Source organism: Hoplias malabaricus, chromosome 4, assembly GCF_029633855.1.
Source record: "Hoplias malabaricus isolate fHopMal1 chromosome 4, fHopMal1.hap1, whole genome shotgun sequence".
Lineage (NCBI taxonomy): Eukaryota > Metazoa > Chordata > Actinopteri > Characiformes > Erythrinidae > Hoplias > Hoplias malabaricus.
The window spans coordinates 66,759,172-66,774,278 of record NC_089803.1 but is presented as its reverse complement, the minus strand read 5'-3'; the positions used below and the strand labels follow the sequence as shown (position 1 = coordinate 66,774,278).

General features: G+C 39.4%; 1 protein-coding gene across 2 annotated transcripts; it reads left to right on the top strand.

The window, feature by feature from the left end:
* The first annotated feature begins 1,424 nt into the window (after positions 1–1,424).
* ints13 (integrator complex subunit 13) lies at positions 1,425–12,496 on the top strand. Of its 2 annotated transcripts, none has more exons than XM_066668413.1 (17): positions 1,425–1,710; positions 2,832–3,081; positions 3,169–3,243; positions 3,400–3,602; positions 3,934–4,014; positions 4,200–4,290; positions 4,392–4,520; positions 8,504–8,588; positions 9,725–9,817; positions 9,904–9,993; positions 10,164–10,342; positions 10,504–10,668; positions 10,852–11,006; positions 11,115–11,345; positions 11,554–11,693; positions 11,809–11,944; positions 12,055–12,496. In XM_066668413.1, the coding sequence occupies exons 2-17, from the start codon at positions 2,857–2,859 to the stop codon at positions 12,089–12,091; spliced, it is 2,115 nt and encodes a 704-aa protein (XP_066524510.1). In that variant the 5' UTR covers positions 1,425–1,710; positions 2,832–2,856; the 3' UTR covers positions 12,092–12,496. The 2 variants fall into 2 exon arrangements, with proteins under 2 accessions (XP_066524510.1, XP_066524511.1); XM_066668414.1 differs by lacking the exon at positions 1,425–1,710 and adding an exon at positions 2,543–2,681.
* Positions 12,497–15,107: the final 2,611 nt, after the last annotated feature.

Sequence of the window (15,107 nt, the reverse complement as noted above, 5' to 3'; positions counted from 1 at the left end):
ATTCCGAGATTAAAGTCGGAATAATTCTGAGAAAAAAAGTCGGAATAATTCTGAGAAAAAAAGTCGGAATAATTCTGAGAAAAAAAGTCGGAATAATTCTGAGAAAAAAAGTCAGAATAATTCGCTGCTTATAATGGAGCAGACACAGTGTAACAGAGTAGAACTCTGGCGCCCACGAGGCTCCATCGTGTTACGGCTCTGACTCGTACAAAAAACTAAAGCCTTTATGCATCTCAGTCAGGGGCTGCGTCATGTCGTGTGAATACGTTTAATAAATAATTCATGCATAAGGCTTTAGTTTTTTGTACGAGTCCGAGCAGTAACGCGATGGAGCTTCGTGGGCGCCGGAGTTCTACTTGTTCTGTATCCATCATTTTCGTGATCATTAATTGTTTCGTGAAACTACATGCCCTGTGTTCGTGCACCGATTCAGGATTTAAACACTAATCACACTGTGGCCCTGATGTGGAAGAGAAGAGTGTTTATTCCTGAAATCTATACCATAGCATAACTTAAGCAACACATTGTGTTCCACAGTTACACTGTCTGCTCCATTACACGCAGCGAATAATTCTGACTTTTTTTCTCAGAATTATTCCGACTTTTTTTCTCAGAATTATTCTGACTTTTTTTCTCAGAATTATTCTGACTTTTTTTCTCAGAATTATTCCGACTTTTTTTCTCAGAATTATTCCGACTTTTTTTCTCAGAATTATTCCGACTTTTTTTCTCAGAATTATTCCGACTTTAATCTCGGAATCTTGTTTTTTTTTTTTTTTACCGCTGTGGCCCTAAAACTCCGTCGTATGTCCGGGTAAAAGAGGACGTCTGGTCATCCTACTACTACTACTACTACTACTACTAATAATAATAATAATAATAACAATAATAATACATTAATTATTTTGACAAAGCAAATAGTGCCACTGTGATTCCACTCTCGTTTTGTGTAGAAAAAAAGAAAAGAAAAAATAATAACATTAATTAAACTTTTGTAATCACTTGATCCTGCTCAGGGTTATGGTGATCAGAATAATTGGGTGGATAAAGGAGAGTATCACAAATTGGACAATTAAATATAACATTTGTATACATCTTTAAACAATCTGATTATCAGAATATTATGTTTGGTAGGACTTATTAAATAATTTATTATTCTCCATTGACAACTGAAAGGGAAAAGGGGGTTAACATTATGCAGAGCAACGGATGGATTGCAGTCTGTAATTGTAAAACAAAGTACACCAATATGGTAAATGGAGCTGATGAAATGCAAAATGAGTGCAAAATAAAGTTTTACTGATTTTTGGGCAGGGGTGCATAAACAAGGGCAGACACATTTCTACACTCAGTGGTGCCAACGGCAAAGGAGTGTACACTCAAAAGAGGGTCATAGGGGGTTAGGGGAGGGATTGGAACAGGGCCCATTCAGGTTGTCTGTTACCGTTCGGCTTGTCTTCGCGTCTGCCAGGGGCTGTGCTACATTGCATTATGTTTTGTGGACTACAGCCCCGACGTCTGCAAACTGTTCGCTTAAAAGCTAGATTCCTTTGAAAATAAAAGTGTGCCCGTGACATTGTTCGCCTCTTAACACACGAAGTAAACACCGTAGACATTTTATGCGGAGCAGAAAGCAAGCTGTCCTCACAATGCTCGGCTAGTTCGTCTTTACCGTCATCGGCTTCGGGACAGAAACTCCTCAAATCTGCGGTAAATTACTGATTAATATCGAATAAGATATACTGTACAATAACAGCATATATTTACACACAACCACCAGGAACTCAGGCACTTACCTACAGCTAGTAACATTAGCAATCCATTGAGGCTGAAGTTTTTGATATTTCCGTTCCACCTTAAATGATGCAGTAGTTACAGGAGCCAGTTGCAATGTGGTGCCTGTAACTGCAGCGCCATTTAAGGTGGAACGGACAATTAAAAAATGAAAGCGCCGACTAACCTATTCCTCCATCCCTCCATCTTTAACTTTGTTTTTGCTAATCCAGTCAAAACTGTGTTCGTTTAGCCTGCTCCCCCATGTGCAACGAAGCTTTTATTGTTTACTACAGTATTGTTTTGGGCAAATAGCAAGACAAGAGTAGTTAAAACCCAAAAGCTAGTTGTCATTTTTAACAGTCTGCAAGTGTATGAATTGATTTAGGGAAATAACTGCTAGGTTGCGGGAGACTTTCAAATGGTTATTGGGGTCATCACATAGATATCCAAACAATTGTGGAAATTGTCAAAATAGTGTCACAAACAAAAACACACAGGAAACGAAGTGGTTTACTATGTTTCGTTAGAAATTAAGAGTGCATTATTGGTAATAGTCGTGTTACAAAGATGCTAGTTGTAGGAAGGTGGCATCAATGCTCCAGGGTCTCAGGATCCTAGGTTTAGTGAGGTTTGGGGTTTCCTCCCGCTGTTCAAAAACGCATGTTGGTAGGTCTGTTGGCTGTGTGGAATTGTCCACAGGTATAAGTGACTGGATGTGTGTGTATTTCCCTGTGATGTACTTGGCACCCTGTGTGTGTGTACCTTCCTTGGGCCCAATGAATCTGGATAGACTCTGCATCGCCGCAAAACCCTGATCAGGATAAAGCATTTACAGAAGAATGAATGAAAATCCCTGTTGAATTTAATCGTTCAAATCCTTCCACCATTTTCAGGATTGAACAAATGTAAACATAAATGAACATACTTCTAAACTATATGTAGTGCATGAAATTTCTAAATGAAACAGACTTTCTTAAAGAAATCCTGTATTTTAAGTCTGCTTCATTCATAATATGCTTAGATCATGATATTGAAATTGATTTACCTGTTTACAGGTAATCAGCCTTGACTACCAGCAATATGAAGATGTTCTCAGTCTCGCACAAGACCGTGTTTGTGGTGGACCACTGCCCCTACATGGCTGAGTCCAGCAGGCAGCAGATTGAATTTGACATGCTGACAAAGAGTCGTGCACAAGGCGTCATCCCTTTAGCTCCTGTCTCCAAATCTCTCTGGACATGTGCTGTGGAGTGCTCTATGGAGTACTGCCGTATTCTCTATGATATCTACCCTTCAAAGAAACTTGTAAGATATCTCAGATATATCGAATAACAAATTAACAAGGTGATCATGTTGTGTGCAGGATATTTTTCAGCTTGTACTTTCTTCTAGGTGAATTACATCGTCAGTGACTCAGAATTCCACATCCTGAATAGTTGGCGACAAGAAGACCAGAGCGTGCAAGAGGTACATTTTGCTCTCAGCTACTAAAACAAACCTGTGTCACTTATCTCATCCAATCATCTTGTCCGCTGAATAAATGTAAGCCTTGTCGATGGCCTTGTGTGGAAACTACAAAGCATGTCAATTTCTGTAAGCAGCTGTCATCTTCTCTGTTTATAGCTGATGGCTCAACTGGCTGCAGTAGGGCCTCCCAACCCACGGGAAGACCCAGAATGCTGCAGCATTTTGCATGGACTCGTGGCAGCGGTGGAGACTCTTTGCAAGCTTACAGAATACCAGCATGGGGCTCGGACTTCTCTAATGGACATGGCTGACAGAGTGTCCAACAGAGGGCGCATCATCTGTCTAACTAATGCAAAAAGGTAAATTTGTTGAATATCGTTTAGGATGTACTACAGGCCCCATTTCTACCAAAAGAAACGATTTTTAGAATGACTGGAAAGAAGCTGCTTGTAGTTTTATCATATAAATAAAATAAAGAACAACACCAAGTATTTACATGCTATGTGTATATTAAGAGATGTGATAGGGTGGTGTTGTACTTTGTAGGGGTTGGGGATTGCTGTGTTAGAGAAATACTTTACCCCAAAATCCCCTTTACGGTTTTCAAATTTTGCTGTAAGTGTGGTGTTGACACTGTTGGAAGTCCTAAGAAGGTACTGCTTTTTAATTAATTATGTACCTGTTCCTCAGTGATACACACGTGCGGATGCTGGAAGACTGTGTTCTTGAAACTATTCAGGAACAGAACAAGCTAGCAGCTGGATCTGACCGGTGGGTTTTAATATTTTGAAACACAATGCTAATATTTTTAGCCAAAAATGCTAATTTGACTAAATGGAAAATGTAAATTACTGGTGGTTTGTTCCCGTTTGGTAAACTCAGATAGTGATCTAACATGTAGATTGTTGAAAGGAGTTCACTATTGGCGTGCAGTGATAATCTTCATATTTGTACAGGCTTATGGCTATTCAGCAGTGTGAACTGGTGCTTGTTCATATATACCCACAAGGAGATGACACACTAGTATCAGACCGGCCAAAGAAAGAAGTAAGATTTACAAATTATTTACATTTTTTTTTTACTAATTTATTTTTTACTTTTTTTTTTGCCACTGTTGTTGCTCACTAATCATTGTGTGCCTGTGCCAGGTCTCATCTATATTGAGCAGTGAGGTGCACAGTGTGCGAGCTGGGAGACACCTGGCTTCCAAACTAAACGTGCTGGTGCAGCAGCACTTCGACCTGGCCTCCACCACCATCACCAATATACCAATGAAGGTGAGAGCTTTCATGCATTACACCCAGTGAATTAATAGCCATAGTGTTCACCCCCTCAAAAAGACCTGCAGCAATTTTGATTTCCAACTGTTCTCGCTGTGTTCGTGTCCTTGGCATTTTCCACTATTCCGAGACAAATTCTCCTTCCTTTCTTCCTGACCTGGATTATGTCCAAGGCCAATTCTAGTATATTAGGGGCTTTTAGCAGGATATTTAGCTACATGACTTGCTTTAAGAGACATTATAAAGCAGTCCCTGGTGACTCCAGCATTTTAAACACAACAGTAGGGTAAAAGGTACTAAAGGATAATAATCCAGGTGTTGTTCACAGCTCCCAAATAAAGGTTGCTTATTTGGTAGAGCTGGCTCTAAGTGTATCCATGATGTTTTATGGTTTTTTATTCTATCTTTATTCTGCTCTAGTCACAAGAGCAGTCAACTTTCAGTTGTTGCTTGACACAATCTTTTACCACTAATTTGAAATATGGTTGAATGGTTATGTTCATGTGATGGCCTGACAAAATGTATTAGTGTTGGTGACACTATTTGGAATAAATAGAAAAAAAACAGTGCCCGAATTGCTGATCCAATAGCTGTTCTTGGAAAATGTGGATGGACAGTTTTGTTATCTTCAGATACATTTTTTAATTTTTAGGAGGAGGATCTAGTTTAAGTATGCAGGCAAATATTAGATTATTTGAGAATAAATACTTAAACTAGACACTTCACAATTTGAGTCAGATTTTTATTAGGGTACATAGACATGATTCTTACATGATTTTAGGTCTATCAATTTGCATCTTGGGTTTAATCTCTATTTACCTATGTTTAGATTTCATGCCTGTAGTTTTTTTTATTGCAGAGTGCTTAAAGGCTAAGCACCACTTAATGGACCTCCATAAATATTTCACATTATTGTAGTTACTGACAGATATAAGTATGAATTAAAATGAAAATAGCAGCTTAATTTGCTTTAAAACTGACAATTTTATTAAATTGACGGAGAAACCCGAGCTCGCTACGGAAATTCTTGAACGCGACCGTGACGTCACTGGTGGACAACAGCTGAACAACGCCGCGGTAAAACACCGTTATGACTGACTGTTATGACAGTATCTAGTTAAATAACCAACATTATTCATGACAATAGCCTAGCAATAAGCTAAACTCAAATGTAGAGGTACCGTTATTCTTGTAAATGTGATCGAAGTCGAACTCGAATTCATCCGACACTATAAACCTCCGTAATGCAGCTACGTAGCCGAGTATAATCTGAGACACCGAGTTTAGCGAGTCAAGCTAACGTTAACTAACACCAACTAAAACAGGCGAAGTGAGTGTCCTTACCCTGTTTACCTCCATGTTACAGAGGCTCTTGAACACCTTTCGTTGGTGTCCTTACATGCCCATATTGTTGGAAAAGCGCCAGTGAAATGAGCTACAGATAACGGAGTGAGCGGATGGTCCTTTCCAAAGTGCCCGTTTAAAGTGGACAAATTTAGTCCATTTTCTGGATATTTTGGGATCTTTGGGCCATTTGTGCACAGATGTCCCACTGTACATTGAATGATTGCAGCCAACAACAACACACCTTTTCGTCATTTTGCATTAAATTAAGTGCGACTTCTAGAGTTGTTGTCCATCTACGTCACAGGCAAGACGTCTATTAGAGTTTCCGAACACAGTTGGAGGAGGGGCCAACGGTCTTTTAAACCTTATTCCTTGAATTAGTAAGAAATAACATATTTTCTGATTATCAATAAACACAAGTTATGAACTCAAATCCCACTGTATTTATTTGTTTGGCACTTTCATATCGCTGCTGCTTAGCCTTTAATATGTTTTGGTCTTTCTATTTAATATTCAATAAAGTTCTAATTCATATAAAACCCAGTTTTGACTGTGAACATGTGAATTATATTTTAGAAGTTCAGCGTGTTTATTAAGCAGGGAATATAAAGTGACTATATGAATATATGATTTTAAGTTTTGTTAAAACCATTTAAAATTTAGAATACATAATTTTGACATAATTAAATAGCATGTAAACATAGCAACAATAAAAGTCTATTTTATGGTTTCTCATCTGTCTAACTAGCTGTGTATCTTGATATACCTTGATCAAAGGCAGCAGCAAATAATCACACAATGTGAAGTACAAGTCCTTTTTATTTTAATATTTTGTTTGATTTTTGTACTCTGACCCCACCAGATAACTTTAATCCTCTTGTTACCCCCATCTTTTACTGTCTTACTGCCTGTTTGTACTTCTGTCTTCATGTGTATTTTACTGTATTTTCACATGGCTGCTGTTTTCATGGTGTATTTTCTGTTTTGCTAGCCTACATTAAATGTCTGTGAGCAGGTCAGTACTATAATATTTCCAGAGATGATTTCAGACCCTCAGGTTATGTGCATTCCTCTGTCATCAAGCTCACACTAATCTTCCAACCAGACCAGCATATAGACATTACCTTACATCAGTGGTTTTCAAATTTCATTCTACTCATTTTACAGTTTTATCTACTTCCAGGACATCTTCAGGCACTGATGGGATCTCATTTCCCTTGCATCAGTACATTAAATCAGGTTGCCATGGTGCCAAAGCAAAGTAGGTGGATCCTATAAAAGGATGCGCTGTGTTTATGAAAATGGCTTTTCAGCTTTTACATTTGTGAATCTACATTTGAATATACATGTGCAAATGGCTAAAAATAACTTGTTTCATGCAAGTGGCCAGAATAGTTTAGAAAGTTTTTGGGGGGGTGTGTATAATATTAGAATATGGACAGCTGAAATGCGTTTGCCCTTTTGGCTGTTGTTGTCTTTGATGTTAGATTTATTGTATAATAATTACAATGCAATAAAACGAGTTGTCCCTGCAGCACCTATTACAGATAAATTAACAAGCATGGGCTCTAGGGATGTGACAAGATTTTGGCCAAGAGCACTGTTGTAGGTGTTACTCTGTAAATGGTTTGTTCCTTGGTCAGTGGAATGACTTTTCTTTTTATAAACATTTTTCAGAAACTTAATTTTAGAATCCTTAATTTCAGTTTTGGAATTTCCTTTATGACAAATATAGGGCAGAATCCTTAGTTTGAGTTTACCCCCAAAAAGAAGTGTAGAAAGAGTCCAGAGAAAGGCAGCATATAGAGATTTGGTTGTGTATTATTCTGAAGATATAAACCCGAGTTGAGAATATGAATCTTATTGATTAGTGTGATGCTGGATGAAAAAGAAAGCACTTCCTTACTGCCCACCTCAACCTTCCCTTGCATAGGTGATATTTTTCCCTAGATATGCTAGTGTCTTGCAGTGCTCTGGTTCTCTGTGTTGTGTGGAGTTGTAGTCTCTCCCCTCTCTATCTGTCTCTATCTCTTTATATCTCTCCCTCACCCTCCTGACCATACTAAAGGTTCTGTGATGTCTGTCTAAATGGCAGGCTGCTAGACACAAATATGAATCTCTTTATATGTGTCAAAGCTAACATTAAACTTGAATGAATATGTACTTAAAACACTGTTTAGGCACATTGCTTTTTATTTGTGCATTAATAGTTTCTGGTGTTTCCTGGGATTTTGTCTTCTTACTCCTTGCTTTTTCTACATCTCATAGTGTTTTTTACCTTTCTCACTCTCACTCTCTCTCTTTCTGTTTATGGTATGATGAAACCAAAAAGATGTAGGAAAATCTGTTGACTTTGTCTTATAGGGTCAAGTTTCACAAGACCACTGTCTCTTGCACTGTACTCTTTTCTAAGTATGATTGAAATGGGGGCAGTCTTTTTGTGTGTGTGTGTGTGTTTGTTTTTGTGAACACTCCAGTGTGTCTTAAATTATTTTATTCTTACATCAGTGGTTTTTGGGAAATTCTGCCCAGATCCATGGATGAATCAGCTGTCCTGGTGCTGCTAGAACCGAAAAGTGTGGGACCTCGCTATCTCTGTTTCATATACATTTATTCTCTCTTTCTATGTTCAGGAGGAGCAACATGCAAATACCTCAGCTAACTATGACGTGGAGCTTTTGCACCATCGAGATGCTCACATGGAGTTTATCAAGAGTGGTATGTACCATTCATTAATTTTATTAATTTATTCCCTGAGGTGCCTTTTTCATGCTCTCAATTTGAAAGTGAAAATAATTGTTTTGCTTTAAAAATCCCTTAGGAAATAGGAAATTAGCCAGAATTTGTTCATTTTCCAGTTCTCAACCAGGTATATTGGCAGTGAACAGTGTGTAAAGCCATTTTCTGTCTGTGCAGAAGATAAAAACAACAGAGAAACTCCCTGAAAGCCATACCTCTAAATGTTGATAATATGGCTAAAAGTTAGTGATCAGCTTCTCATTCAACCAGATTCTGGAAAAGCGTACAGGCCAAGGGGGCTGCAGGGCATTTTGCGAATCCCACTTATTCTGTAGGAATTTTAATTTCTCTAGATGTAGGAGTTTCATCTGGAAAGCAGTGTTTTTATTGAGTGAAGTAAACCTATAACTTACTCTGGTTCTTTGGCACACTTGGCAGCCCTTAAGGCATATTTGTGCCCAAACACAATCCAATAGAAGATAACTGCTGGAAAAAATCACTAAAAAAATCTCTCAAAAGACAATAGCCTACATCATTCTCTCTGCACCACACCAGAGCATATGTATTGTGTTAGAAAAACATATGGAAATGAGTGGACTATGGCTTTAACAGTGGGATGTTAGTGTTTTCTAAAACTACAACACAAGTTATCATACACCTAGTGAACATTTTCAAATACAGGAGGTCCTCGAGTTACGTCAGTCCCGAGTTACGATGTTTCGTGGTTACGACACATCTCCCATTTACTGTATAAAGCCTTGTTTCGACTTAAGTGGTTTTGCGTCATAAATGTCTTAACGCGAACTTCGTGTGTGGTGTGCGCGAAGGAAGAATACACGGTTACGCGGCTCGGGACAGAGGAGGATAGGTGTTAGGATAGGATAAGTGCTTACAGTATGTACATATGTTCCGACTTACACCGAAAATCGGTTTACGACGCGACGTAGGAACGGATCAACGTCGTATGTCGAGGACCCCCTTGTACAGACATTTCTTTTAACACTGAAAAGTCCAGGAAGCCAAAAATGACTAACATTTTCAAACTAAATCATATATTTGTTTGTATTTCACTGTTCAGCACTGATTAGTCTGTTTTTTTTACTCTATTTGTACAGGTGATCTCCACATGGCAGGCAGCACCAATAGAGACAGTGGTTTAAAAGAGACTGTCACGCTGAAATGGTGCACTCCACGCACCAACAGTGTAGGTCAGTAAGTGGAACTCTGGGAAATGAAGTGCTCAACGTATGTGTACTGGGAACTTGTATTGACATGATGTAAATTTGTGTTTCAGAGCTGCATTACTGCACTGGAGCATACCGGATCTCTCCTGTGGACGTCAACAGCAGACCCTCCTCATGCCTCACTAACTTTCTGTTGAATGGTTTGTTTATTAGTGTTTATTACTCTGTGTATTAATAATGTTTTATTTACTCTATATTTGTTTAACACTACAAACAGAGTCATGGTCTAGAGCCATGGAATGGGACACTCATAGGGATTATGTTAAATTGCAAACAGAGATGTATTACGTATTCTATGTCCATTTTTTAGGTCGTTCTGTTCTTCTTGAGCAGCCTCGCAAATCTGGGTCAAAGGTTATCAGTCACATGCTAAGTTGCCATGGCGGGGAGATTTTTCTCCACGTCCTTAACAGCACCCGCTCCACACTGGAGGATCCACCCTCCATCAGTGAAGGCTGCGGAGGTCGTGTCACTGACTACCGCATCACAGTAAGTCTCAGACATTATAGAAATGTTGCAAGAAAATGGGTTTTTAAATTTTATTCCTAAGATAGATATGATTGCTTGTGTGGCAGCCATAATTGCTGTTCCTCAGTTTCAGGTTGGAGCACAGTCTCATCTCTCATCCTCCGACATTCCTTTTTTTGTAGGACTTTGGCGAGTTCATGAGGGAAAACCGTCTCACTCCATTTCCAGATATGCCAGTTGACGCTGCTGGGAGAGCACCTTTTGAACGCGCCAAAGCTCAGTTGGAACGTCACACACGTTACTGGCCAATGATCATTTCCCAAACCACCATCTTCAATATGCAGGCTGTAAGATACCTGTGCTTTTACCTCTCATTCATTTCTGCTGAGTGTAACTATTATTAATTGTAACAAATGACCAATTTCCAAAAACACAAACTGATACCAGAGGTGAATGTACACAATTAAATGGTGAACAAACCGTTCATATTTGACCATGCCTTTGATTCATTTTGTGTGCTTCTGTTTCAGGTGGTGCCTCTAGCAAACCTAATAGTGAAAGACTCCTTGACAGAGGATGATGTTCTGACCTGTCAGAAGACTGTGTACAATCTAGTGGACATGGAAAGGAAAAACGACCCGTTACCCATCTCTACCCTGGGCTCCAGGGGCAAAGGACCTAAAAGGTGAAGACCACAAGATGAGCTTTTATTTAATTGTTTGTTTGCTTGCAGTGTATTTCAGATCATTGACCTGTTTTACATTGTGACATTTACTGCTGATCTTTGCTTTAGGGATGAGCAGTACCGGATTATGTGGAACGAGTTGGAGACACTGGTGAAGACTCATGTTGGAACCAGTGAGAGACACCAGCAAGTCCTTGAATGCATCAGTGCCTGCCGCAGCAAACCTCCTGAAGAGGAAGAGAGGAAAAAACGAGGGAGGAAAAGGGAGGATAAAGAGGAAAAAACAGAGAAGAATGGTAAAGAGTCTGAGGAGAAAGGATGGGTTCAAGACTCAGAAAGGTTAGAAGGCTAAACAGCTTTGATTTCGTTAAAGTATTTATAACATCACCAACCACACATTATAGTCAAAACATCTCTTAATTGTGGGAGAGTGAGAAAATATGAGTGAGTAATAAAAGGAAACAAAAAGGGGACAGAGTGTCATAAATATGGCCAACAAACCAAGTTTAAATGTCTCAGATTTTCCTGACTGTTGATCCTCCCTCAGACTGAAGGGGGCAGTGGAGCGAGAGAAAGAGGATCAGAGTGAAACCGAGGTCATCAAAGATTCTCCTGATTCTCCAGAACCGTTCAATAAGAAGCCCCGGCTTGCCACAGAAGAGCTACTGTCTTTGGAGAAATCAAAAGGTATACACCTCATTGATATTTATCAGTGCAGCTAAGCAATTCATTCTATAAGTTTTCTCTAAGGATCCTGCTAAAATAGGGAACACATTATCTGAATTTCATTCTTGTTTCCTAGGCCCTGTCTCACTATTCAGCATTTGGACCAGTAGAATCACCCAAGTCAACTCTCGAAAGCACCAGGAGTTCGCTGGAAGGATTAATTCTGTCAATAACAAGGCAGAACTGTACCAGCATCTGAAAGATGAGAATGGGTTGGTTATTTATTCACATCCTACTTTGTAACCTTTTCTTCTTTGTTCTTTGTCCTTGAGTTTATTACCAGTTTATTTGTATTTTTCCTTTGCTGTCTACTATTGTCTAGGATGGATGTACATGAGAACGGGAAGGCTGCCAGATGATGTGACATAAAGGACGTACCCTGTGTCTTTAGGGTCTGTGATGGCCTGAGGAGATATCATGATGTCACATTTGAGTCAAATATACCAGGACACTTTTCTGCTTGGTGGAAGAGCCTTTTTTTTACTCGCACATTTGTACAAACCGAAAAACAATACAAGGCCAACAGAGCCAATGTGAGCATTTGGCAATGTTTTTTCTTGAAGCTTTTGTCAGTGACGAGTTGAATTTCACTTTTTTATTAGGAACTTCCCTACCATTGCTCACATCAGTACATTCAGCAGTGTTAAACAGACAGTCTCTGTAACGGAAAAAGGATAGTTTTTCAGTCTATTTTTAATTCGTTTAACAGTCAACTTAAGCAAAAAATAGTTGCATACAGATGTAGGTTTGCCATCTTAAATAAATGATACTTTCTAATTTGGTAATTCTGAATGGTGTGGTCATCTTTTTTTATTGCACAAATGTTTTCAATAACAATTTGCCTTTACTCTTTTCAAGTCATTTTATTAAAAATACTCGCATTTGGGTTTCTCAAGATTTTTAATAACATCTGTGACCAGCAGAGATGGTGGTTAAGATTCGTACTGTATTTTTGCTTATGTATTTACTGTCTGTCATATCAACAGCACAATCGTTTTTGAAGACCTGTAGTATTAGGGGGTATTTTTGTATCGGTGCATTAGGATTCTCCCTGATTCTTCTGTAATTTTATGTAACTCTGGACCCTAGCTTTAAAGAGGGAATTACAAGGTGTTTGTTTCTTGAAACAGTGAGTCAATTTCTATAAGACACCGTGGCAGTGGATAAACAGGGAATTTAAAAGGGAGTGTAGACACTGATGGGTCACCATGTTAAAGCTCTATCAATTCATGATTAAACAGCACTGAATATTAAAAGACGCCTGTGCTGAGAACCCTTGGCTGTCATAAGCGACAGCACCAGCTGCTGGGGAGAGAACAAGAAGTCGTTCATTCATTCATTATCTGTAACCGCTTATCCAGTTCAGGGTCGTGGTGGGTCCAGAGCCTACCTGGAATCATTGGGCGCAAGGCGGGAATACACCCTGGAGGGGTGCCAGTCCTTCACAGGGCAACACACACACTCGCACATTCACTCACACACTCACACCTACAGACAATTTTTGAGCCACCAATCCACCTACCAACGTGTTTTTGGACTGTGGGAGGAAAACGGAGCAACTGGAGGAAACCCACGAGGACACAGGGAGAACACACCAAACTCCTCACAGACAGTCACCCGGAGCGGGAATCGAACCAACATGAAGTCAGCCTCAAACAAATAGTCCATAAAGTTGAAGATCATCCAGAAGCAGCCTTGATCCTAGCAAGCAGCGGCATCGATTATGAAGAGTCTTTGAAAACTGGAGGACCTAAAGTACTTGAATGGAAGTCCAACAGTTGCCATAATGGAAGAAATTGCTTCCATCATAATGGGTAGATTGTTCACAAACGCAAAAAGTGAACAATTTGTTGTTCACGGTGAAAAAGGTGTGAGTTAAATGTGTTTATATTATTTTTACATACAAAATAAAAACAAATAAGCTGTTGAATTAAGTTCATAAATCTGACTTTGATTAAGGTGCAGCTGAAGTCCACTGATGATGTGATTGACCCAAACATGCTTTGAACTGGTCTGGATTAAAACTGATCTAGAGCTAATGGCTCCGTTTATCCAAGAAGATAGCTCTGGTGATTGAGTGAAGGGAAACCATGTAGACTGAGCTTTCTGTCATTGCTGTTTTAAGGTAAAAAGATATTATCAGAATATTTTGACAGTCGTTGGAGCCATGTTCATCTATATTCTCTTGAATTCACAAGAGACTTCATAGTGTGAGCGGCACTTATAATGTCCCGTGTGTGACAACAGCTGTCTTCTAGAGCATTTGTGTTCTTTCATGTTATGGTGAATGGGAATAGAATCATGTGTAAAGACAGGTCTCCAGGGCATTCCTCTTTTCGATGAAGGACCCTGAGAGTTCAAATATAGGATTTCCAAGACCATTGAGAGATAATTGACTGCTCATTTGCCGCATGTTCCTCTGCTGGGGTTTTGGAAACATGAAAATGTTAATGAACCCTGAGTTAGCTGAACATCTGTGCCTGTGTAAACAATTTGGTGTTCAGGTAAGTCTGTGTGTGGCAGTGCTGTTGGGTCTCCTCCACTCTGGAAAGCAGCTTTTCAAGCATTGTAAGGTAAAGTACTAGGAAGTTTAGCATGGAAAGGCCTTGTTAACCCTTATCATTTATACATGTTGTAAAGAAAACACATTTTAGGCCCTGGCCCAGCTGGTCAGCCCTAAATTTCAGCACTTCACCAGGTTAATCTTTGTAATAAATGTTTTATTGAAGCCTTTATGAAATAGCCAGTCGTGCTTTCATAGGATTCCTGGTGTGGATGGCTAAGGCATCACCTGGGATTGAACCAGCAGAGTCACTATCAGTTTTAAAAGTAGACTGCCCTTGGAGTGGAGGACTCACTCTAAGAGAAGTTATTGGATGCTGGACTAGTCAAAGCCAGTGCTTCCAACTTTAACAGAGCGCAGATTAAGATCAGGAAAACAAACAAAAAAAGAACAATTTGGAAAGAAAACTAACTTTGTATGTTTTTCATTTATTATATACACTCAGAGGTGGTGTTACGGAGGTGGTACCCTCAGAGGGTTCATATTCTATACCTTTAGTTAGGGAATGTATATGTACCTTATTCTATTATAATGGTAGATTTTAAAATTGTGTTCATACACCCCATTTCATCTCCAGGACTTAAATTCATTCATTCATTCATTCATTATCTGTAAGCGCTTATCCAGTTCAGGGTTACGGTGGGTCCAGAGCCTACCTGGAATCATTGGGCGCAAGGCAGGAATACACCCTGGAGGGGGCGCCAGTCCTTCACAGGGCAACACAGACACACACACACACTCACACCTACGGACACTTTTGAGTCGCCAATCCACCTACCAACGTGTGTTTTTGGACTGTGGGAGGAAACTGG

What these genes read in the sequence shown, in the direction of transcription:
- ints13 (XM_066668413.1), top strand. Translation starts at nt 2,857, where the DNA reads ATGAAGATGTTCTCAGTCTCGCACAAGACCGTGTTTGTGGTGGACCAC. An exon ending in TGTCTAACTAATGCAAAAAG is followed by an intron (nt 3,603 to 3,933) that starts GTAAATTTGTTG and finishes CCTGTTCCTCAG; the next exon opens with TGATACACACGTGCGGATGC. An exon ending in AGGGGCAAAGGACCTAAAAG is followed by an intron (nt 11,007 to 11,114) that starts GTGAAGACCACA and finishes TCTTTGCTTTAG; the next exon opens with GGATGAGCAGTACCGGATTA.